Below are 25,928 nucleotides of genomic sequence, written 5' to 3'. Positions count from 1 at the left end.
TGATAGATGACAGAAGAGGAAAAGTAAAAGCTGTCAAACGAAAAAAAGGTTAAGTGAGTCAGCGCATTGAGGAGGTTGAATTGAAAGACAAGAAAGTGATTGAAATAAGTTGAAGGCAAGAAATTGATTAAAAAATGAATAATTTACATACTATTTGAACGCAACAAACTATATTTATATATAAGGTACACGGAACAGATCAAACACGTTAAAATTTACAATATCATAAAAGCAAAGGTTAGGATTGGCTGAAGCGAGAACAAAACTACGGAAACAATTATTGTAAGTGGCAATAAATTAAAATTATATTTATCCTATGCTAATTAAATAAATAAACTCTAGCTTTGATCGGCAAACTAAATACGTCGATTTACAAAGAAGTTTCTGTCCAGTCCGAACAAAATCAAAGAATAATTTCTACGGATTGAGTTGCTCATCGAAGAATGGCCCATCGCAATTCCAAAGACAATGAGATGGATGGCAACGATACTATACCCGCTGTTCATGCACTATGCGTTTATTGTAATAAAGAAGAATCCGAAGATATCAACTGGGTTCAATGCACCAATTGTGAGCAATGGGCCCATTTTTCCTGCGCCGGCGTCGACAATACGATTACCGAAGTGGAATGGTATTGCTTGCGATGTGTTCGACCTGCTAATTAGAGATGGTCGGGTCTCGGGTTTTGAGACCCGAAACCCGAAAAAAACCCGAACCCGTCGGGTTCGGGTCGGGTTCGGGCTTGACACTTTTACCATGTGTCGGGTTCGGGTCGGGTTTGGGTTTGGCCAGAAAAAAATATTCGAGTTCGGGTCGGGTTCGGGCTTAGCGGAAAAAATAAGTCCGGGTTTCGGGCTTGGGTAATGAGACACCGAACCATCTCCACATTCAGTTCTTCTAAAAGTATTATATTAACATAATAAAATAAGCAGTACTTTAATGATATTCAGCATGACTCAGATATCAGCTACACTGGACTGGTTGCATTTTAGACGGTTTAGTGTTTTCAGATTTAGATCGAGTTTAGACCAAAAGTTATATATTCCAGAATTCGCTAGAATTCGTTAGTTGGATCATGTCATAACTGCGCCCAAACTAGTGATAGGGTGGACTGACAGAAGACTAAAATTGCCTCAGAATAGTTGTAAGTTTAGTTGTCTTTAACACTGAACATACCGTGAAGCAGAGCTGCCACAAATACAGATATTTGTGCATGCATAAATTTGGGACCCATAAATAATGTCAGTAGCTGTGATTTCTGGCTCTACTAATGTTCCTGAATTTTAAAGTACTTCATAAACTATTTATGTTTTTTAAAAGATTAGATCGAGAAAACAAATTACTCCGGAGAAAACGGTAGGGTCTCAAATTTATGCATGCACAAATATCTGTATTTATGACAGCTCTACCGTGAAGGGGGATCGCGGGATTTCCGGTCTTCTCGCGAAAAATATTTGTAGAGTGAAGTCGGTATGTTTAGTGTTAAAATCAATTCCTTTCATGTTTGCTACCTTCAAACTAAAGTGCTAGTACTTTAGACTAAAAACTAGCTTTCGGTTATTAAATACCGGTATAACATAATGAAACAAGATCCAAGTATTTCAAAATAATTTTTCATGTAAATTTTTCTTTTCGCTTTTTACAGGTTTCATAGAAAACTTAAGAGATATTCCCGCGAAAAGTAAAAGAAACGATTGTAGTGTATACTTTAATTTTTTAGAATTTTCAATTCAGTTCCAAAAGAAATAGAAGGGTGATAAAAACCTAAAATTTCAAATGAATATTAGAGCTCGAATGTTATAGAGAATACGAAAAGAAAACTTCCGAGATTTAAATCGAGGTGTGTTTTATAGTTTTATAAAAATTAATATAAATTTCAAGTTCAGGGCGGGATTAAATTTAACATAATATAAAAATTCGGGTTCGGATCGGGTTTTGGTTTAGTCAAAAAAAAATTCGGGTTCGGGTCGGGTTCGGGCTTAGCGAAAAAAATTAATCCGGGTTCGGGTCGGGTTCGGGTTTGACCGAACATAAAATTTCGGGTTCGGGTCGGGCTCGGGATGGACAAAAAATAAAAATTCGGGTTCGGGTCGGGTCCGGGTTTGATACAAAAAAAAATTTCGGGCCCGGGTCGGGTTCGGGCTTGGAAAATATGAAACCCGACCATCTCTACTGCTAATCAGCTGACAATTCCTAAGCCAAGTAAGGCAAGATCGAATAAAGGTAGGTCGGCTGCGAAAAGCGACTCGGGACAGTAATATTGCTCCGGATCTAACTGAAGAGCAATTCGAAGAGGCACAACTCGAACGCGAGAGAGCCTTTGCCAGACAGATTGAGATCCGGGAGAAAAGATTGCGCCGGGAAATCGAATGGAATGCCAAATAGCTAGAATTGGAACGAAAAATGCGCACGATGGAGCTCGACGCCCAAAGAACGATGTTGGAAGAAAAACTGAAACAAGAACAGGAAATGTTAAATAGTCAGCTGGCGGCGGAGCAGGAATTCGTAAAACAGCGAGACATTATTCGAAACCAGCTGATCAGCAGTCGTCAGAATGTCCAGTCATTAATGAACGCCGAAGGCATCGTGTTGCAGGAGCAAACCAGCAAAAAGGTGAAAACTTGGTTAGAAAATCAGGAGAAGGTTGTAGCGAAGCCAGGAGGAGACGTTCGCGGAGCATATAAAAAGGGTGGGAAGCCAAAACTCGACGCGACGCTGGAAGATCCAAAAAATAAATTCAACCGTACGCTATTTGAGGATGAACTGTTGCCGGCTAGCGAGGAAGGTACGGACCACGACGGGTACGATGAAACCGCTGACACGGACGGGAGTGACGATGTACAACAGGCTGGTGCCCCTGGGAGTCAAGTTGTGACAGTTGAAAAAATATTCAAGTTGACTCGCGAACAGATTGCCACAAGAAAGGTAATCTCCAAAACGCTCCCTAAATTTAATAGAGATCCAGAGACATGGCCGTTATTCATTAGTAGCTTCGAGCACACTACTAAAGCTTGCGGATATTCCAATATCGAGAACCTGGATCGTTTGCTGAACAGTTTAGAGGGAGAAGCATTTAATGCAGTGAGGAGTATGCTGGTGCTCCCAGAGTCAGTACCTGAAGTGATTCAGGACCTACGTCGATTATTTGGACAACCAGAAAAACTACTGCGTACTTTGCTAAATAAAGTCAGACGTGTTTCGCCGCCGACAACAGACGATCTTCAAACCTTCGTCACATTCGGCATAACGGTCAAACACCTATGCGATCATTTAGAGGCTGCGCATCTTCTGGACCATCTCCGTAACCCGTTGCTAGTGCAACAATTAGTAGAAAAGCTGCCCCCAGAATATCAAATGAAATGGGTAGAGTACAAACGCGCAAAAAAGGGAACGCCGCTACGATTGTTTACAGACTATATCACGTGTATTGGAGATGTCGCATCCGAAGCAGTAGCCTATTCTATGACAGCGAGCGAAGCAGTACGATACCCTAAAACTAAGTTCTCCAAAACGAAAGAGTTCGTATACATTCACGAGTCGGTAGACGAGCAAGTACAAGAAATGCGAAGTGAAAAGGGTACTAAAGCATGTTGGATCTGTAACCGAACGGACCACAGAATCCGATTTTGTGATGATTTCCGGAAGATGAATATTGTAGAACGGCTGGAAGCGGTAGAGAAGCAAAAGTTATGTGGTATCTGCTTGAATAAACACGGCGACAAACCGGGCGGGTTTAAGTCGCGTTGTACTATTACAAACTGTAAGGGTGCACATCATACACTGTTGCATCGGGTACAAGAATCTGTGCAACTTCAGAAAATTGAGTGCAGTATACAGAAGCATGCTCATCGATCAATTATTTTCCGTATGACACCGGTAACGCTATATGTAGCAGATAAGCAGTATGATACTTTAGCGTTCCTCGACGAGGGGTCGTCCACCACATTGGTAGAAGAAACAGTAGCAAAACAGTTAAATGCGACCGGAGTTCAGGAGCCGTTGATCGTCACCTGGACGGGAAACATTAATCGTTTCGAAAACAGTTCCCGTAAGGTGGAATTAATGCTGTCGGCTCGAGGTTCGTGTGAGAAGATTTGTTTGGCGAATGTCAGAACAATATCGGAATTGGTATTACCGAAACAAGGCATGCAATTTGCAAAACTAGAAAAACAGTACCCTCACCTGGCTGGCTTGCCGGTGAGAGATCATCCAGCGGAACGAGCGTCTATCTTAGTGGGTCTCGATAATATACATTTGTTCGCGCCCTTGGAGTCACGTGTGGGGCAACAATATCAACCGATCGCTGTACGTTCAAAATTAGGCTGGACGGTATATGGTCCAGAAAAGCAAAAACATTTAGCAAGTACCTATCTTAACATGCATTCAGTCACGCCAGTGACCAATCAACAGCTACATGATTTGATGCGCACGCAGTACACTTTGGACGATGTTGGGGTTGCAATATTTTGCTTACCAGAACCTAAAGAAGAACAACGAGCCAAATCAATTTTAAAAGCGACAACGAAGCGAATAGGCGAACGATATGAAACCGGGCTGCTGTGGCGAGAGGATATAAGACGATTCCCAGACAACTATCTGATGGCAACACAAAGATTAAGGGCATTAGAACGCAAACTGGATAAGCATCCGGCGTTAAAGGTTAACGTGGTGCAGCAAATAGAGGACTATCAAATCAAAGGCTACGCACATAAGATAACTGAAGCTGAAATTAATAACACGCCAAGTTCTGCGATCTGGTATTTACCGATAAATGTGACTCTAAATCCACACAAGCCCGGCAAGGTAAGGCTCGTCTGGGACGCTGCCGCGTCTGTAAAGGGTATATCGCTGAATTCGGAACTACTAAAGGGCCCAGACATGCTCGCCTCTCTTCCGAAAGTCATATGCCATTTCCGGGAGCGTCCGATAGCGATAGGAGGGGACATCCAAGAGATGTACCACCAGATTCGCATTAGGTCTGAAGACAAACAAGCGCAGCGGTTCTTATTTAGATCAGACCCGATGGAGATACCACAAGTGTATGTCATGGATGTGGCCACATTTGGTGCTACTTGTTCGCCGAGCTCCGCACAATTTGTTAAAAATTTGAATGCGGAGCAGTTTGCGAAAAGGTATCCTGAGGCTGCAGCTGCGATCATAAATAGGCACTATGTGGACGATTATTACGATAGCTTAGATACTGTGGAAGATGCTATCCAAAGGGCTAAGGAAGTGAAATATATCCACGCGAAAGGCGGCTTTCATATCAGAAATTGGCTATCAAATTCAGAAGAGTTTCTTAGGCAACTTGGTGCAGGCAGTAGAATGGAGACAGTTCACTTCAACCATGAAGCTAGCACAGAATGTGAGCGTGTATTGGTAATCGCTTTTGAGCCAGCCTCAGATAGGTTCTGCTTCACAACCACGACCAAAATAGAGGAGATGACGGTTGATTGCGAAAATTATCCGACCAAGCGAATCGTGCTCAGCGTAATAATGGCGCAGTTTGACCCTCTCGGATTCATATCTCCTATAACCGTGCGTGGAAAGATGCTTATTCAGGATCTTTGGAGAACCGGGTGTGAATGGGACGAACCCATCGACACGGTGTCGTTCGCCAAATGGACGCGATGGATAAGAATGATGAAAGGGCTTGAGGTACCGCGTAGCTATTTTGGGGATGCCAAGTCTGGAGAGATCAAAAATATAGAGCTGCACATATTCGCTGACGCTAGCGAATCGGCTTACGGATGCGTTGCATATTTTCGTGCAAGCGTGAGAGGCGAAATTGCATGCGCGCTGGTCATGGGTCGTTCGAAGGTAGCTCCACTCAAACAGATCTCAATACCACGTTTAGAGCTTATGGCCGCAGTCCTTGCTGCTCGAATGTCACGAACGGTGTGCGAAAACCATAGCTTCGCCATTGAGAAAATCGTGTACTGGATTGATGCGAGTGTTGTGCTGTCGTGGATTAGATCCGACCAGCGTAGATACAAACAGTTTGTTGGATTTAGAATAGGCGAAATCCTCAGTTTAACTAAATTGGCTGACTGGCGTTGGGTACCGACTACACTCAATGTAGCGGATCAACTCACGAAATGGGGAACAGATCCAGAACTGCATTCAGATAGTGTTTGGTTAAGGGGGCCGAGGTTCCTATACCAAAGCGAGCACGAGTGGCCTAAGAGAGAGTTACCTCCAGCGAACACGACCGAAGAACTACGCATCCACTTATTGCTGCACGATGTGAAGCTACAAGATAATGTCATCGACGCAACTCGCATTTCAAAATGGGCTGTGTTGGTGCGGACTATGGCATGTGTGTTCAGATTTATTTGCAATTGTAGGTTAAAGGTAAAAGGGCTACCGATCGAGACATTGAAACCAACAGGTTGGCAGCTGAAATTATTAAAGCCAAACAGGATTACACATGCACGAGTACCGCTGCGGCAAGAAGAATATGAAAAGGCAGAGCAGTATTTGCTGAAAGCAGCGCAGGAGGAATGCTTTGCAGACGAAATTAAGGTACTGAAACGAAACGAGAATCGTCCGATAAACCAACGGCTCACAGTTGAAAAGTCTAGCTGCCTGAGCAAACTTACACCTTTAATTGATGAAGCGGGAATCATTCGAATGGAAGGCCGTTGTGCACGTGCAGAGACGCTGCCCTTTGACCTACGCTTTCCGATAATTTTACCGGCAGGTAGTAGAATAACATTTTTTTTTTCCATGTTGGGTATTTTTATCACTGCGACCATTTGTTTGATCTATTGTGATATATCCCCCATTTTACTATAGCTATGTTGTCAAGATGACGCACCACTATTAGAAGCGACCGTCATTGTTTGACTAATAGCATTTGTCCAGTCCGGTGATACATTTCGGATAAAGTGCACTACCGTACTGGGAATTGTTCTCCAAATATCAAAGGGTTCTAACAGCCCTCTGTCGAAGAACCTTAATCTTTTATTAAAAATTGCCGGACATCGGCATAACAGGTGTTCCGAGTCTTCCTTTTCTATGCCACAGAAGCGACATATATCATCTTGAAGTTTTCCCATTTGCTTCAGATGATAGCGGCTCGGACAATGTCCTGTTATTAGACCAGTATAGATGCTTAGATCTTTCTTTGAAAGCTCCAGTATTTTGCGAGTCATAGAAATGTTTGGAGAGATAAATCGTTTCGACTGCCTAGCATTGAAGGTGTTATTCCAATTTGATTCCACTTTCCTACATTCCCATGCCTTCAGCTCCATTTTTAAAACAGAAGCAGATAGGCCGCAAAAGGGCTCAGGTCCTATAAATTGATGGGAAGATCCGAATCTTGCAAGCGCATCAGCCCTTTCATTTCCATCAATTCCACAGTGACCTGGGACCCAATATAAGTTGACTTGGTTACGGCAAGATAATTTTTGGAGTGATTGAATACATTCCCAGACGTGTTTTGATGTGCATGTCGCCGACTTTAAAGCATTTAGGGCTGCTTGACTATCGGACATGATGCATATATTTGAATGTCTATAGTTTCTGCGCAAGCACACAGTAGAACACTCTAGAATTGCTTGAATTTCAGCTTGGAACACAGTTGGCCATCTACCCATAGAAATTGACATGTCTATTCCTGGGCCAGTTACTCCTGCTCCCACTTGGTTGTCCATTTTTGAGCCATCTGTGTAAAAAACCGTCGAGCCTTGGCGAAGATCGGGACCACCGTCTTCCCAGGAATCACGCCTAGGCTCAAATACACGAAAAATTCGGTCAAAGTTGTATTTGTAAGATCACCATCAAAGAGGTTCATAGATCTTTTGATCCTCAGAGCACTCTTTTCAGCTTCTAATTGTATGAACTGATGCAGTGGAAGCATATAAAGTAAAGCATCCAATGCCTTCGACGGTGTACTTCTCATTGCACCTGTTATTGAGAGAGTGGCTAGCCTTTGAAGTCTTTCTAGCTTTTTCTGAGAAGCTTTCTCTTTTGTTTTTGGCCACCAGACCAACGAGGCATAGGTAATCCTGGGTTTCACAATAGCCGAATAGATCCACTGGATCATCTTCGGTTTCAGTCCCCATTGCTTACCAAAAGTTCTTTTACATATCCATAGAGCATTTGTAGCTTTGTTTACTGCTTGCTCTAGATGTGTGTTCCAATTGAGTTTTCTGTCAAGAAATACTCCAAGATATTTGGCAGTGTCTGAAAGTTTCAAGAGTGTTCCTTTCAAACTTATGTTACTCAATGTAACTTTTTTTCTTCTCGTAAATGGTATGATAGTAGTTTTATTGGCATTAATGTTGAGGCCCTGCCTATCACACCATGATGAAATAAAATTCAAAGCAATTTGCATCCGGTCAGCGATGATAGAGTCAAATTTCCCACGAACAATTACGACTATATCATCTGCGTAGCCAATTATTTCAAAGCCTAAGGCTGTCATCTGTTGAAGAAGATCATCAACTATTAAAGACCACAATAGAGGTGATATTACGCCTCCTTGTGGGCACCCTTTCATTGCTCTAACGCTAATGGATGTACTTCCAAGTTTTGCTGATATATCTCGTTTTGATAACATTTCGCCAATCCAGTGGATAACGGATACATCGAAACCACGTTTCATCATAGCCGCAATCATTGAACTATGGGATGAGTTATCAAATGCGCCTTCTATATCTAGTAGAATAACATACATGATCGTCCAGCATTTTCACGAACAATGTGGCCATGGGTATAGGCAGATGGTAAAAAACGAGCTACGGCAGCTATATTATGTGATCCACGCAGACGCTGTCGTAAGAAAAGTATCATCGTCTTGTGTATGGTGCAAGGTTCATCGCAATGGCCCCAATGTACCCCGAGAAGCTCCGTTGCCGTTGCAATGGCTTACCCCTGGGCTTCGCTCTTTCAGTTTTGTCGGCATTGATTATTTGGGTCCCTTCGAAGTAGCTGTTTTACGCCGAAAGGAAAAACGTTGGATTGCACTGTTTACTTGCCTGGCAACACGAGCGGTACACTTGGAGGTGACTCACAGCTTGACGACCCAATCCTGCTTGATGGCAATAAGCCGTTTCGTTGGCCGACGAGACTGGCCGATTGAATTTCTATCGGACAACGGAACTAATTTTCAAGGCGCTAGCAAAGAGCTGAGAGAACTGATGAAAGATATAAATTTCGACTGCGCTGATGCTTATACCAATGCAAGGACGCGGTGGAGTTTCAACCCCCCAGCAGCCCCACATGGGAGGTGTCTGGGAGCGCATGGTCCGCTCGGTCAAGGAAGCCTTGAGAGCCCTAGACGATGGTAAGCAGCTAACGGACGAAATTCTGCAGACAGCCATCGTAGAAGCAGAGGATATGATCAACTCGCGACCACTGACGTATGTGTCTCAGGATGCCCCTGAAGCAGATGCGCTGACCCCGAATCATTTTCTTCGGGGTCCTCCGTCTGATCTGCAAAATGTAGCATTGCCGTCTCCACATCCGTCCCAAGCGCTCAGAGATACACATAAGCGTTCTTGCCAGGTTGCCAGTGGATTATGGCAACGATGGATCAAGGAATATGTTCCGTCGTTGAACAAAAGGAGTAAATGGTTTGGCGAAACAAGACCTCTTAAGGCTGGTGACTTGGTCTACATCGTAGAAGGTGGCAGTAGGAAGTGCTGGGTACGTGGCGTAGTGGAAGAGCCAATACTGTCAAGCGACGGGCGCATTCGGCAGGCGTGGGTGCGCACCAAGACGAAAAGGTATAAACGGGCGACAAGTAATCTGGCAGTGCTTGAAATCGATGGTAACGCCGATCCAGATGTGACTTCCGGATCAGGGTTACGGGCCGGGGAATATGTTGGAAACACTGCTTGAGAGTGGGATTTCTAGAGGGTGGAGATAAATAAGTGATAGATGACAGAAGAGGAAAAGTAAAAGCTGTCAAACGAAAAAAAGGTTAAGTGAGTCAGCGCATTGAGGAGGTTGAATTGAAAGACAAGAAAGTGATTGAAATAAATTGAAGGCAAGAAATTGATTGAGTAGATTATATCGACGATAAGGTGATTAAAAAATGAATAATTTACATACTATTTGAACGCAACAAACTATATTTATATATAAGGTACACGGAACAGATCAAACACGTTAAAATTTACAATATCATAAAAGCAAAGGTTAGGATTGGCTTAAGCGAGAACAAAACTACGGAAACAATTATTGTAAGTGGCAACAAATCAAAATTATATTTATCCTATGCTAATTAAATAAATAAACTCTAGCTTTGATCGGCAAACTAAATACGTCGATTTACAAAGAAGTTTCTGTCCAGTCCGAACAAGGGCCTATGTGCAAATAGAGATTTTCTTCGCTTATCCTCTTTTCCGTTTATCACGGTGATGCAAATGCACTTGAACGGATTAATCGGGCATAAAACAGCTGCCAGCGTTATTAGCTTTTTGTTGTTGCATTCTACAGGGATACCTTGATATAAAACAATTTATCATTTAAAAAGGTTGTCTTATATCGAAATTATCTTATATCGAATCATGATTTTTTGCATCAGCAGTCGCCAATTGTACCGTATGCTGTGTATTCATGTTTTCTGAACTACTCTGGAGTCGCTTTTCACTCGGCTTTTCGCAGTTTTTTAATACACGGTTTTTTACGCGACTATTTTTTATGCGGAATTAACGTCGATGTGCTCAAAACATCTATTTTTACACGTAGGTTTGGAATATACAAGGTTTTTTACGCGAATTTTGGAATTTACGCGTTTTTTACGCGAATTTTGGAATTCACGCGGTTTTGATTTACGCGGAACGTATCCTTCGCGTAAAACGCGACTTGAGTGTATTTATTATTCTTTGTGCTATTATTTTTATATAATTTTTAGGATTATTTTGAAATAATAAAAATCCGAGGTTTGCACGACGGCGTCTTGTCCGACCTCATTAGGGTTCAGATACCAGGTATCAGCTCATGGCTCGAGCAGCACGTAAGGGTTACTGCTGGCGTGAGACAGGGCTGCATTTTATCTTCGCTTCTGTTTCTCATCTTTATGGATGAGATGTTAGTTGGAGCAATTGACAGTAGACCAATTCGAGGATTGCCTTGTAATCCTCTAACGATCGAGCAGCTAAATGACCTCGACCTAGCCGACGACATTGTCTTGCTCGCACAACGTTGAAACTATATGCAGAGCAAGTTAGATGACCTCTCCGAGACCTCCCAGGCAGCAGGTCTCACAGTCAATGTAACAAAAACTAAGTCTATGGTACTGAACACTGACAATTCCACCAACTTCACAGGAGCGGGACAACAAGTTGAGCAGGTAGACACAGATATAGCCACACGGATCAGGAAGGCCAGGGGTGCCTTTGCAGGTCTGCGAAACATTTGGCGCTCAAACCAGATCACTCTACGTACGAAAACCCGAATCTTTAATTCAAACGTTAAATCCGTACTGCTGTATGCCTGCGAAACGTAGTGCGTCTCAGCGGAGACAATGTAAAAACTTCAGGTATTAACCGGTGCCTGCGATTACCATTCGTGCCTGGTGGCCTGACAACTGGATATCCAATGAAGAACTCGTCGGTGTCATCAACGACCAATAGCCACCAAAATTCGTGACCGTAGGTGGAAGTGGATCGGACATACCTTGAGGAAAGGAGCGAACGAGGTCTGCAGAGAAGCACTCGACTGGAATCCACACGGACAGCGTAGAAGGGGCAGACCCAAAGGCTCATGGCGACGCAGCTTAGCCAACAACATCCAGGCTGTAGACGAGAACCTGTCCTGGCGACAGGTAAAAGCCATGGCGGGTAACGCACCCAAGCAACCAAAAGTTCGATTATTACTTGACACGCGAACTCGAAAGTTCATAATTAGTTCAGATTCAGTTCCCTGGAACTTTCTTGCTGATTAGTAGTGTATATCAAGTATACGTGGAACTAAATGCTTTAAGAAGTGCTGCGAGTACTTCATAGATACTTCAAAGCTATTAGGATGCTACATGAAGTTCTGAAGTAACTTTAGTTGCTAACAAGTTCTGCGTGCTGCTGTTTTGTTTATATTTCTGGTGATCAAACCAGCAGAACCTGAAACTATTGGAGATTAATTATTTTTATTTCACTTGAATAAATTTAATCCTCGCACATTTCTAATTACAAATATAAATTAGAATCAAATGCTCTTCATTATTGTGTTGTGTTGTGTTGTGTAGCATATGCTGTCGGTATCTCACTACTATAGTTAATTGCCTGGTTCCAAACTTTATGTTCTATAATTAACTTGCGCTGCATAAAGCTGCTGCAAGTTCTAAAACGAACTTTTACTTAACAACTCATTGGCAAAATTCACATCGCTTGTATACGGCAAAGGTGACGCAGTGGATCGGTATAGGTTTGCAACGCGGAACACCCGGGTTCAAACCCAACAGCAGGCAAATGCAACGAATATAGAAGTTAGGTAGAAATATAAAAATAGAACATAGAAGTGCTGCTAAATTTGTTTTTTCTTAGTTTTTGACAGTTTATTTCGAAGCTGCTTAGCGTTCTATGCAGTGGACCCAAGACAGCTTGAAAGTTCGGTTAATTACTTAAAAGTGACGCTGCTTAGCAAGTTATAGATTGATATACATAAAGCTGTTTAACCCTTGTTAGACACCATTATTCGAACTTTTGGTTACTTGGGCAGCAACAGAAGAGATGTATGCTAAATTTAATAGCATGCTGAAAATACCCTTCGGTACCCTAAATGAATGATGAAGGTGAAATTAGGGATCATTCAATAATGACGTCCATTGCTTGGGGGGGGAGGGGGAGTCAATTTTGTGACAGGGTGTGACAAAGGGGGGGAGGGGTTCTAGGCAAATGTGACATTCGTCTAAAAAAATTGCATTTCCATCAAAAGGCAGCAAAAATATGTTTCTCAGTCATTCATGTGTTGGCTCTCTCTTCTCTTTTTGTCAATGTTTTTTGTTTTGTTTATGCTTGCCCAGTTTTGCTTAAAATGGCGTCGAAACAAGAAGCATGTCGGGAGCGCGTTGTACACTTCTACGAACAGCCACAGAAATCTCAGCAAAAAGTATACGGTACAACATTTAAAAGGCGGCTTCGACTGTTTACCATGTCCTAAGATCCCCGATAACTATTCGCAAGCAAAGTAGTGAAAGACCAGCTAAAATTATGGACGCAGAAGGACATCGTTCTCTTTCTCGTTTCTTCAACGACAAGCCCTCTGGTTTTGCTATCAATAGATGTGCACCAGACGAATGCTTGAAGAAAATTTTGATCACGTTTCTAAGAAAACATCATGCAGATGGACAGTACGTGTTTTGGCCGGATAGAGCATCATCGCATAACGCCATAAAAACATAATCGTTCCTGAATACCCATTCGATCCCATTTGTACTCAAAAACCACGACCCGACAAATCTGTCTCAGTGCGCCTAATCGATGATTTCTTCGGGATATTGAGTTCCTTGGTGTACAAAATTAACTGGAGAGCCACGAATTGCAGACAGTTGATTGGTAGAATCAAGAGATGTATTCGCAAAGTTGACATTACGGCCGTACAACGCTCCTGTTCGGACATCAAACGAAAGCTTCGCCGAACAGCCGGTTACGGATCGTTTTCAAATGTTCACTAATTTTTTTTCAACAATGGATAATGTATCTTTAATTTCGCTAAATCAGATCTTCTTCATGTATCTTTAGTTGCCACCCGTTATTTCGATTTTTGAACTTATTGTTCCAGCTGACGGCGCTTGAAAGTCAGGCACAATTTGTCAATGTTAACTAGATAGATCACGCGTTACACTGAAGGATCCATTTACACATCAATTTCAGTTCATTTGCAATCAAATTTTCTAGCTTTTTACTAAATATTGGATAGAAAAGTACAATAAACTGTAAAAGCTATCGTCACGATGTAGTGAAACCTGCTTCGCCGACGCAGATTGAAGCGGAGCCATGCTACTTCAATTGAAACCAAAGCTTTATTTCTTCATTGATTTGTAGCAATTTGCAATTGAATGTTGTTAGAGCCCTTGTTCGCAGTTATTATTTTTTATTAATTGTTATTGTCTATAGTTTTTTTAATCATACATTAACTCTTAAAAGGTTAAGCTAATTTTATAAACCACTTTTTACTATCAACACGCTTTTCATTTTTATTTTGAGTTTGTGTGACGTCCAACGGGGGGGGGGGGGTGAGGTTGAGTTTTGTGACACAATCGGAAAGAGGAGGAGGGGTCTAAAAAAGCAGAAATTTGGTGGACGTCATATTTGCATCGTCCCTTAGTCGTTATCGATTCTGCCAATTTCAAAAGCAGTGTTTGTTTTTGAAACAAAAATTCTGTTCATGAAAATATATTCGCTGTGTTCTGATTGGCTAGAAGCAGTATTTACATTTTTATAAACAGAATCCCGCTTTTGGGCCCACAAACTGCTTCCGAAATTGGGCTCTTGGACGAAAAGTTAATGACTGTTAATTTCCCGTGACCGGTTTTACTGACGCTGATTGAAGCCAGTTTTGAAGAAAAGCGGGGCTGTTTCCGTTGAAACCGAAGCTTCATTGCTTCAATATTTACTGAAGATTTGTAATTGAAAGTGACGTTGTCGTGCCCTGCACTGGAGTCGCTTTTTACGCAGTTCTTAGGGCATCTTCTACGGTGATCCAAATGCTGATTTTGGTCCAAATTTTTAGACCAAACAGAAAAACGTTTCCGCACCGGTGTTGTAAATCTAATTTTATACCAGAGCGAAGTTGTAAATTTTTTACTATTCGTATAACTTTTGGTCTATTTGTGATTGGATTTGGAACAGCGCGAAGGGTGTTTTAAATCTTACAGGTACGGGGGAGTGGCATATGACACGAAAAAAAAAACAATGAATATGGTGAAGTTTATAAAGCCATCGCCATTTCTTCAGTAGACTGATTGTGAAATACATTAATCAATTCATCTAAACTAAAACTGCTTCGATTTTATCGCTTGGAGTTGCATTTCTCATATCTGGCATAAACTAACGAAAAGGCGAAATCGAACCATCCTTTGGTTTATTTACATCATGCACCCTTTTGTCGATTCGCAACAGGAAATATTTGCATCACCGCTGCGGATTGATCTGAATTGAACCATTTCGCCAGTTCTATTTTCACTCTCGCTGGTCCAAATTTGGTATAACTCTGATCTAAATATAGACCACCGTAGAAGATGCCCTTATGCGAACTAAACTAACTAATCCGCGTGCTGCAACACGGTACCCCCTGTTAAAGGAGCCTGCGTAAAAGTGACCGTCACCGCGTAAAAGGTGACTTTTGAGTGTATACAGGTTATCAAAGATGAATATATAAAAGTAAACAGTAAAATAAAATGATGTATCCAGCTTTTTACGAGCCATAATGGCGGACGTGTTCGTAATATTTGAACAGCATTTTTGACATTTTCCCAATACATCGCACGTTTTCTTTCCGCGCGTTCACGGTAAAATTAAAGGAATTTACGGAAAGAAAACGTGCGATGTATTAGGGAAATGTCAAAAATGCCGTTGAAATATTACGGACACGTCCACCATTATGGCTCGTAAAAAGCTGGATAGTATATGGACAAAAGTAAAACAATCTCACCAGTAATCCTTCGAATGAAATATAATTGAGTCATGTGAGTTTCCATCAGTGTATCTAATATCCAATAATTAATTTAATGTTTTCTTTTGATATCCATGTTTATTATTTAAGGGGGCATAGTACTTTTTACACCATATTTTTTGCCTTATTTCAAAAATTATTTCTCGATAATGCGAAAAGCCAATCGAATCAGGTTTTTTTGCATTCAAAACATTGCATTTTATAAACACTAATATTTACAATTTTGTTTTCATATGGGAACCTCATCCCCTTTCCCCTACGGCTGCTTGAAAATAGTCATTCAAATAAAACATGAATTGCGGTACCATGGATTGGCGCTGGAGGGCTTATCCGAATTGAAAAATTCCAAAACGACATGAAAGTATATTAAATTATCTCATGTTTTGCCCATGCTTTTTTTAAAATTTGAACACATAATAAAATGGCGGACATTCAAACATAAAAGTAAGGTTTTTAGTCGAAAAAATTGACTAAACATTTTTGAAAAATACAAAAATTGCAATTTCGAAAAAAGGATGGGTCAAACACTAGATAATTTGGTTGGCTTTCAAACAAAAAAAGAATCTGCTTGAGCCGTTCTTGAGATATTTATGGTACCGACTTTGAAAACCAGGTTTCGAGAAAAACGGCGTTGAAGTTTTTATTCGCTGTGTAATCGCTCTAGACATGCGTGGTACAAATAGCTGTAACTTTATCAATTTTTGGAATCGATGCAAATGACTTCAAATACATATGGTCAAAATGTTAATCTTTAGAAATAATCAATAAAAAATTTCGATTTTTACAAATTGAAAAAGTACTATGCCCCCTTGAACTTGTTACGGCCAGAGTTTTCACTTTACAGTAGGAGGTGCTTGATGCTGGAGCTAGAACGAAATAAATCATTAGAATAACATCGCAGTTCTGAGATCAGACAACCGGGAACCGCGCAGCTTCGCACCTCCTAGCTTAACTACTCATTGGAGCATTACCGGATATGGCTACGTAGAGGGCGGCTTCGTAGCCGCAAGCCGAGTTTACTTTGATCGTGGGTTCGAATCTTAGTACAAATAGGCCCTTCGATGTCAAGTGACTTTAGCATGGCTTTCTCAGGCATCTGCTTCATGCTGAATTCTATATTACCTCGATGAGGTCTTTTGACAGCGCAAAAGTCACTCTTATAGTTTAAGTGTACTGGAGGCGCTAGGCAGGGGCTTGCAATTGGGTAAAAATGCGTAATTTTCCAAGAGTGGTGTCTTTGGAGAAGTCTATTAATAAAATATAGCGCATGTTTCTGCATTATTGGGGTGACCGTGATTTCTGTGAACCTGTAAAGGTGATAAAAACTTTTTTTTTCTTTAAATTTCGAAAAAAATCCTTCAAAAAGTTGCAAAACATTATCAACATTGCTGTATATCTTGCTGGTTGCGAAATATAATGAAGAGCAGTCGTCGTATGTCCGAACCCCGGCTGAGAGATACTGATACATATGGTCAATAGGATCGTAGCACTAGCAATGCAATTGTCCTGTATTCTAGATAGGTGGCTGCGCAATCGGTCGAATAAAAAGAAAACAGGTCAAGTTTCGAAATCGGAATGTGGCACCTAGATTTTGTTACCCAAATTTAAAAAAAACACATTTTGCATAGTCGTCACAAGAGACAATTTAATTGGAAAGTCTATTCTTAACTAAAGCGACACTAAAAGAGAACAAAACTTTTAAATAATAAAAGCCTGCTACTATCAAACATAATCTAATTCGTCCACAGGACCGTTATAGTTCCTGTTCGGTCAATCTCGATAAAAAGCGATATACAATTAAATAATATTAATAGAATTTTCGCTGTGAACATGAACTGCGATGATGAAGCGTGTATGTATCGTGTGTGTTTTTTATGTTTTAATTGTATGTGTTTGAGTTACGGTGGTTGGATAATATGCTGGCCTGGTGAGTTCATCATACATTCCTAGTAAAATTGACCTCCATGTATCGGTTGCGTATGGTGGCTGTTGATAATCTGCTGAGCTGGCGTTGTGAAAAGTGATGGGGAAATAGCACCGCCAATTAGCTGTTGTTGTGCTACATTTTGAGTAGATGTTGCAGCACATGCAATGGATGGATTCATCGTCAGCTGCTGAGTTGGTGTAACCTGCTGCTGCTGTGATTGTTGTCTTCCGGTGCTAGATATCAAACCCGGATGAATGTTTGGTTGATTGCTCATTGGCAATAAATTGGTATTAATTATAGACATATCAACCTCGCCTAGCCCGTTAACTGTAATGCCATTAACAAGATTTACAGCATTTCGGGCGCCTTGAGCATCTAGCTGTCCCCAATATGCTTCACTTGGTGATGTAGTATTAGATCCCGGTGGTGCTGGAACGGGAGCTCCAGTGTACCGGAAGTAAGGATTTTTAAGATCTAATGTGTTGGAAGAAGTAATCATTGTGCCTTCTAGTTTCAAATCAATCTCGACATCATAGCTCTGCCTCTGATTGGCTAACAAAACAACCTTTCCTGAAAGCACCTGTCCTTGTTTCACGAAAACAGGCGTTTGCAGCAAACATCGCACCTGATACCAGTGAGTAAGCGATTCCGTTGGGGCTGTAGAAAGCCAAATTTGTGAGCATGTTCCAGCGAATTCTACGTCAAACCAAAAAGCCAATCCATGGCAGGTTCCTGTTTCCAGAATATGAAATTCCACATCAATTTGTATACGATGTAAATCTTTTTCGTCTGCCGTTAAAAAATTTGTAGTATGCCTAATCGACTTGGCTATACAAATACGAATATCAAATGTGTCAACAATCGGTTGGCGAAAATATTCTTTCATGGCTGCGTCACGAAGTGCAACTAAATTTACACCATGAAATTCAGTTTGCATCCAGAAATTGGCTTTGTTATACTGCTCCATGTAGAGAGCTTCGTCAGTAAAAGGCGCTACATGAAGATCGCCACGCGAAGGAAACATTTTTCCGTCTGGTTTGAGCCATTTTTTACCATGAAGGTAAGTTTCCAACATGCGTTCATTATACAGCATATAACCCATTGGCTCAGATATAATAACATCCACCTTCTGGGGAAGTTCAATTTCTTCGATTTTTCCAGCAATGACAGTTATTTTTCCTTCGAGATTGTTTGACTGGACCAGCTGCTGCGCATACTGAGCCATGTTACTTGCTTCTACTGCGTATACTTTAGCTGCACCAGCCTGGACGGCAAAAAACGATAGGATTCCTGAAAAAATATTAAAAAGGAGGGTTAATAAGCCTTTTATAAAAAGAAGGTTTCGATTTTCTATTATTAAATTTCCCATTAAAGTTTTTATTAATTGATACTCCGAGATGATGTATAAACCTTGCAAATATGATCAGATAAACGCAGGAATAACATCGATTATTCTAATTATATTCTATGTCCGCACAAGGTGTGGCAGTTAGAGCACAAGTCTGTGAACAGGAAGAAGCTAATGATTATGGCTGAACCGATGTGCAGTATTGTAAATGTGTGGAGGGGCGTTCCGTTGTTTGTATTGGCAGCGAAAATCTATACCTATAAAAAAGGATTTCTGTCTGTCTGTCTGTCTGTCCCTATGTTCCTTATAGAATCGAAAACTTCTGAACCGATCGGCATGAAAATTTGCATATAGGGATTTTTGGGGCCAGGGAAGGTTCTTATGATGGTTAGAGGCCCCTCCCCCCACTAAGAGGGGGTGCCTCAATACAAATGAAACACAAATTTCTGCATAACGCGAGAACAAATCAAGCAAATGGAACAAAATTTTACATGTGGGTGTTTTTGGAGACAAGAACTTTTTCTATGGTAAATTGAAACCTCTCCCCACTTTAGGAGGGGGATTCCTATATAAATGAAATACAAATTTCCTCATAACTCCAGAACTAATCAAGCGAATGGAACCAAATTTAGCATGTGGTTGTTTTTGTAGGCAATTTTTTTTTCTATGGTTAATTGAGATCCCTCCCCTCTATCCAGCTTTTTACTAGCCATAATGGCGGACGTGTTCGTAATATTTGAACAGCATTTTTGACATTTTCCCAATACATCGCACGTTTCCTTTCCGCGCGTTCACGGTAAAATTAAAGGAATTTACGGAAAGAAAACGTGCGATGTATTAGGGAAATGTCAAAAATGCCGTTGAAATATTACGGACACGTCCGCCATTATGGCTCGTAAAAAGCTGGATAGGAGGGGAATAATGACCCCTCTCCCTTTTAAGAGGGGGGGCTTCCACACAAATGAAATACAAATTTCCTCATAATTCGAGAACTAATCAAGCAAATGGAACCAAATTTGACATGTGGGTGTTTTTGGAGACAAGAATTTTTTCTATGGTGAATTGAAACCTCTCTCTACTTTAGGAGGGGGGCTCCTATACAAATGAAATACAAATTTCCTCATAACTCGAGAACTAATTAATCAAATGGAACCATATTTGGCACGTGGGTGTTTTTAGAGGCATGAATTTTTTCTATCATGAATTAGGACCCCTTACCTTTTTAGGAGGGGGCTCCCATACAAATGAAATACAAATTTCCTCATAACTCGAGAACTAATCAAGCAAATGGAACAAAATTTGACATGTGGGTGTTTTTGGAGACAAGAATGTTTTCTATGGTGAATTGATGGTGAATCTCCCTGCCTTAAGAGGGGGGGGCTCCTATACAAATGAAATACAAATTTTCTCATAACTCTAGAAGTTGGGGGAGTTGTTTTCTACTTTACTGTGAGGAAAATTTGTATATTAAAACACCCATGAACTCCTCAGAAACTTGCAAAACTCGAGATTGTGACAAAGGTCAGACCAGAGGTAGACCAACGTCAACCCTCGAGGCCAACTGAAAGGACACGAGTCCGCTACAAGAGTTTAATTTAATCCTAGTTATGATACGACTCTGTGTGAAACTGTGGAAAGGCGACAATAAACCGAAAAATGAGAAATAAAGATAGAAAGTAAACACACGTGTGTGAAGAAACGCTTGAACAACCAATAAATTCAAACTCTTAGAAAAGTTAAGGCAAAAATTAACTTTTTAGAGCGTTGCATGAGAGCTGATATACGCTTAACTTTTCTGAGCAATTAACTTTTCGGAGAATTAACTTTTCCCTGAGGCCACTATATTTGTATATGTATATGTGTATGTATATACACATATTTTTGAATCTTTATAGTCGTAATAGTAATTGAGCGCTCGCTTCGAGCTAATTCATAATACTATCTGATATCGACAATACCAAAAACCTTTACTAAGCCCTCTCGGCACATCAACAGAAAGCATGCTTCATTTGTATAGATCATTATAGTTGCCGCTTAAGGTGATACGGTACTGAATCCCAACATGGCCGAAAAAATGACGTCTGTGAGAGTATATGGGTGCTATCGATTCGGCCATGTTGGCTTCCGTACCGTTTCACCTTAACTTACAGGCAATAGGATTTGCAATAGGTTTTCTCGAAAGTCTGGCAAACACGAATAAAACTGTTTGGCAAAATCAGCCAATACATTTGACGGATGGGAGGATCTTCGGGAAATGTACAACAAGCTTTGCTCAACGCAAATATAAAAATTTCTGACATTAGAATTGGTAAACTTTTTGCAAGACGGAGAAACGGAAATCTGGTACATTACCAAATATCCGAAGTTTGAGCCTTGTCTGTTTGTCTGGCACACTATAAAAACTCTAGCAAAAGATTTATCTGGCATAAACAAAAAACACAAGAAACACAATTTAATATATATCCCTATCCCAATACTAGTATCGACAAGATACGACGTATCGACGTAAGCTAACGCTTCTCTTTTTTCCAACATTTAGGATTGATCTCCTCTGCGGCCTTTGCTGTGAAAAGAATTTGGTGAGTCTGACAATCGAATTTTAATAATAATCAACCACTGCTTGCTATCGACAACGTTAAACCACAGAGAAGTTAAACCACAAAATCATTCCGATAGTTGGGTGTTAGAGGTGTAGTGAAAGTCACATACGATGCCAAATCAAAATTATATTTATTTCAATCTGAAAATGAGTTGACTGATCAGATCATTTTGATTTGGAAGATGGATTAATTCTATATTGATGATACTTGCAAAACTTGCACTTCAAATCCTTCCTAAATAGCGCAACCAATAATTCTCAATTAAAAACGAATCTGACAAAGTTAAACAACGTGAACGTGAGGAAGTGTACAAAGCCATTCTTTCTGCAACACGCGAAAACCATTTGCATAGGATTCAGTCAACTGAAAACCAGTAACAGTGTTTGTTGGACAACTTCGAGGGAACAATTTCTCACTCAAACGTGAAAACGATCTTTAGCAAGAGTAGCCAACTGGAAGTGGTTGATGAGTTCGTATATTTGGGATCTCTGGCCGACCGCTGCCGCGGACAATAATACGAGTAAGGAGATTCAACAACGCATTCGAGTCGGGTACTGATTCTACTTTTCCCTCCGCAGGACGCTTCGATCGAGGAGCGTGCACCGGCACACGAAGCTGACGATGTACATAACGCTAATCAGACCGGTAGTCCTTTACAAACTTGAGGCAGTAACTTTGCTTGTGGAAGAAATACGTGCGCTTGCCATATTGGAACGAAAGGTATTGCGGGCTATTTTTGGTAGAGTACAAACGTTACAGGCACTACTTGGAGAGATTTCCATCGTACACTTGGCGAAAGTTGGGAGACTACGGAGGGCCGGTCACGTCGCAAGGATGCCGGACGACTGTGTAGTGAAATCCGTTCGCTTCAAAAACCCCACCGGTACCAGGAATAGAGGTGCCCAACGGGCTAGATGGCTCGACCAGGTTGAAGCTGACTTGCGTGTGTCGAGACGCTCAACGAATTGGCGATGAGTAGCCCAGGATCGAACATAGTGGAGAAAAATTCTTCATACGGGAAGGTAGGTAGAAGTGTAAAGAAATGTGAAACCAATGTACGATGTCATCCAATGATGTTAAAGGGATGGGTCATATGCAAAATAATATTTACAATGTGTTGTCTAGCCTTGAGTTCTGTAATCTCCGATAATATCCAATAAGTGCAACACGGTTTTCTTGCGTAACGCAGATGCTTGCAATTGATCGTATTCAGAGAAGCTTGCGTCGTCTTGCGTCACCTGCCGTGGAATGATCCAGTCAACCTTTCCAGTTATACAGACTGCTGTCAGTTACGTAATTGCAAATTACTCTTAAAGTTTTTATCGAACCCTCATCTCCCTGCTTCCTTTAAAATTGTCTTAAAAGCAGGGAATTCTAAGGCCTGGTGAACTCGAAAAACTTGTGTACAGAGTATCGGCACTTTCAGTATGAAATAAAAGTGGAAAATTGAATAAACTGACTGATTGAAAAGCAGCGGAAATTTTTTCTTTCGACTCTGTCTCTGTTTTGGTAGGTTTTTTACATGCAAAGCAGCAATGTTTATTTGTAAATAACAATAGATGGGTTAGCAACATAAGGCTGAAAATCATAAGGCTGAAACACGAAAGGCTGAAATTCGAAAGGCTGAAAACTAAGTAACGCCTACATAAGGCTGAATGGACAAAAGGCTGAAATCTCATAAGGCTGAATGTTCGAAAGGCTGAATAACGAATGGCTGAAACTTTGAATAAACAATGTGTATGTAATGCTAAAGGCAGAAATTTCAGAATTTTTCACAATTTTAACTTAAATCGAAGAAAACTTAATTAATTTTTGATAATTTTTTATAAATTATGAAAAATAATTACACTACATTTTATAGTGTCCAACGGGGAAAGCGTATCATTTAAGCTTAACCTGTGCACTGAGAAGGCATTGCATGCTTTTCATCTCGTTTCAATGTGTTCCAGTAAATTTTTACAATGATCCCATGTTTATGTGCCAAACACATTCCTAGATGATTCAGGCGAGACGGCCGCAGGCCGCGAGTGTTCGCCGGCGACCCGCCGTCGGAAGCGCCGGCCACTGCGGGGGGGGGGGGCAGCCCCCCCGCAGAAACCACCTCTATTTAGGTGCAAGCATTTTCCTAGGTTTACTGACTAGTAGGGGTTATCCCTTAGTTGAGTCCGAACGAGCGGTAGCGAGTAAGGACAGCATATAACGAACACTTGAGCAGGCAGAAAGCCGCGAAAGTTTTATGACATACTCGCCCGTATGAATAAAACAGTTCTGTTTGCTTTGCTTTCCCCTGGCAAACCTTATAGACGAAGTCTTATATATTTTTCAGCCTTATGATGTTTCAGCCTTACGTGATATTCAGCCTATCGTAGCTTTCAGCCTTTTGAAATTTCAGCCTTTCGGTTTTCAGCCTTTCGAGATTTCAGCCTTTCGATTTTCAGCCTTTCGTAGGAGACCCCGTCCCTGCCGAGCAAAATTTGACAAAATGATTCACGGGACATTTGTAGAACTAGTTAATATCTACAATTTTGCTGAATAAAGCTTTGCTGTTTCTTTTGTTTTTACGGTGCTACAACGCTAGTACCTCATTAGTAGCTAAATGAACGTTCATTTAGTTACTAATGAGATACTAGCATTGTAGCACTGTAACTACAGAAGATACAGCAAAACTTTATTCAGCAAAATTGTAGATTATAAATATCTAGCTCTACAAATGTCCCATATATAATTTTGTCAAATTTTGCTCGGCTGAAACGATACTGTCAAATAAATCAAAACTGAGTCAAAGTGACCGTACAAAGTTTCGGTATCGTTGGCGCACTTTCTCGTTACATTCCAAGCAATAAGTGCGTCGAAGAGACCGAAACGATTTAAACTAAAATAGCACTTTTATGAGCGATTTCGCACTTATTGATTGGACAATTTTCCTTGCAATTAGCAATATCAATATCAAAATTTAAGTACCTCTTGTCGCCTTACTTATGTTTTTATTATTGCAACGGTTGAACAAATTTGTTTATTTATTATTTTTGCTATATTTATATAACCTAACTTCATTAGCTAATGGCAATAATTGGAATAATTCGAGCTATAATTCAAATTTGAATATACGGTTTACTAGAAGACAAGACGTTTTACTATTTGAATAATTTTTAAACACTGACAAGAAAAACGAAAGTGAAAGCTCAATGTATGCGATTCGCAAGAAATGTGTTTCTAATTTTCCAGCACACACAGGACCATGTTCAAAATTTGGTTCCAGATTAACAGAAATGCGTAATGTGTACTTTAACATTATTGGCACATAATTACATAAAAGTTACCGGCAGTTTTACGGAAATAAGCCATCAATAAGTATGTCACAAATTAGAAAATACCTACCGGATCCTGCACCAACATCTAATATGACTTTGTTGTGAAAATCCTGCGAATTGCTGTAGATCGCTCGTTGATAGGTACTGGTTCGAACGAAATCCTGCATCATATTTTGCTGCTGCGAGAGATAACCATAAAACTGGAAATACTGTGATGCTGAAGAATCCTCCGTACGGAGGTTGAATACTGAATTAACCTTTCCGGATAATTTTTGTAGCAGTTGCCGGAACAACTGACAATCGTTTTTACAGCCAAACTTGACATATATCATTTCACCCCCTGCTACAAAAATATGTGATGTGGGACCATGATTAAGATGGGTCGTTTTCGCGCTAACCGGATATTCTTCTAGCTGATGTTGTGTGCCTGCCTTTAAAATGCGTACACTCATTCCTTGCGGATCGTAGCCACAGACAATCGTTACGGTATGGCCATATTTGTTGATGAGGTTGTCATTGTCACCGATAATGAGTATATTACATCCGTGTAGTCTCGTCATTTCAGACATTTCCTTCGTACGTTTGCCAAACAATTATAAATAAGAGACGAGTTATTGCAAATTTAATACCTAAAATTGCAGACACACTTCAATCGTTTAAACAGAATCTGAATATTTTCGCTGCTCGAGTCCAAGCACAAAACTTCACGCACATAAGTTTCGGCTGTCGTCGCTACGTTTTTTATAGCAATTCTTTCTACCTGAATAATGTCAGCACCCGATCCGATTGAACACGCTTACGAAATTTTGCGCTATATTGAGCTATGTACTACTCAATCACCCCATCGGCAGGCAACCATGTTTTCGCTGCCAACATCTCGTGTGTGCGAAAATGAGATAGCATGTCAGCACTGCGTTTCACTCAACTGCCAGCAGTCTGATTTGGGCCCGCTGTCAAATTTTGAGCCCCGGACATGCTGTCGCTGACGTTTACTGCAGCTCGATATAGAGATGTCAATGGGATGTACTCAATCTCGTCATAAATGTCGATTAACATTTGAAAGGGGCGGATAAGCCAACTGTCAAACAGAACGGGTGAGAGTTATTTTTTACTGGAGC

General features: G+C 40.8%; 2 protein-coding genes across 2 annotated transcripts; one reads left to right on the top strand and one right to left on the bottom strand.

Moving 5' to 3' along the window:
- The first annotated feature begins 2,412 nt into the window (after positions 1 to 2,412).
- LOC128739955 (uncharacterized) lies at positions 2,413 to 9,849 on the top strand. Its single transcript, XM_053835457.1, has 3 exons — positions 2,413 to 6,299; positions 6,348 to 6,703; positions 9,194 to 9,849. Exons 1-3 carry the CDS (start codon positions 2,413 to 2,415, stop codon positions 9,847 to 9,849), a joined length of 4,899 nt encoding a protein of 1,632 aa, XP_053691432.1.
- A 7,454-nt stretch (positions 9,850 to 17,303) lies between these two features.
- LOC128741612 (histone-arginine methyltransferase CARMER) lies at positions 17,304 to 25,563 on the bottom strand. The gene is made up of 3 exons (XM_053837553.1): positions 25,523 to 25,563; positions 24,878 to 25,439; positions 17,304 to 18,841 (listed from the first exon to the last, which is right to left on the bottom strand). Exons 2-3 carry the CDS (start codon positions 25,377 to 25,379, stop codon positions 17,571 to 17,573), a joined length of 1,773 nt encoding a protein of 590 aa, XP_053693528.1. The 5' UTR covers positions 25,380 to 25,439; positions 25,523 to 25,563; the 3' UTR covers positions 17,304 to 17,570.
- Positions 25,564 to 25,928: the final 365 nt, after the last annotated feature.

The sequence above is a fragment of the Sabethes cyaneus genome, chromosome 3, assembly GCF_943734655.1.
Source record: "Sabethes cyaneus chromosome 3, idSabCyanKW18_F2, whole genome shotgun sequence".
NCBI lineage: Eukaryota > Metazoa > Arthropoda > Insecta > Diptera > Culicidae > Sabethes > Sabethes cyaneus.
The sequence above is the reverse complement of the archived record's forward strand: the minus strand, read 5'-3'. Positions and strand labels throughout refer to the sequence as shown.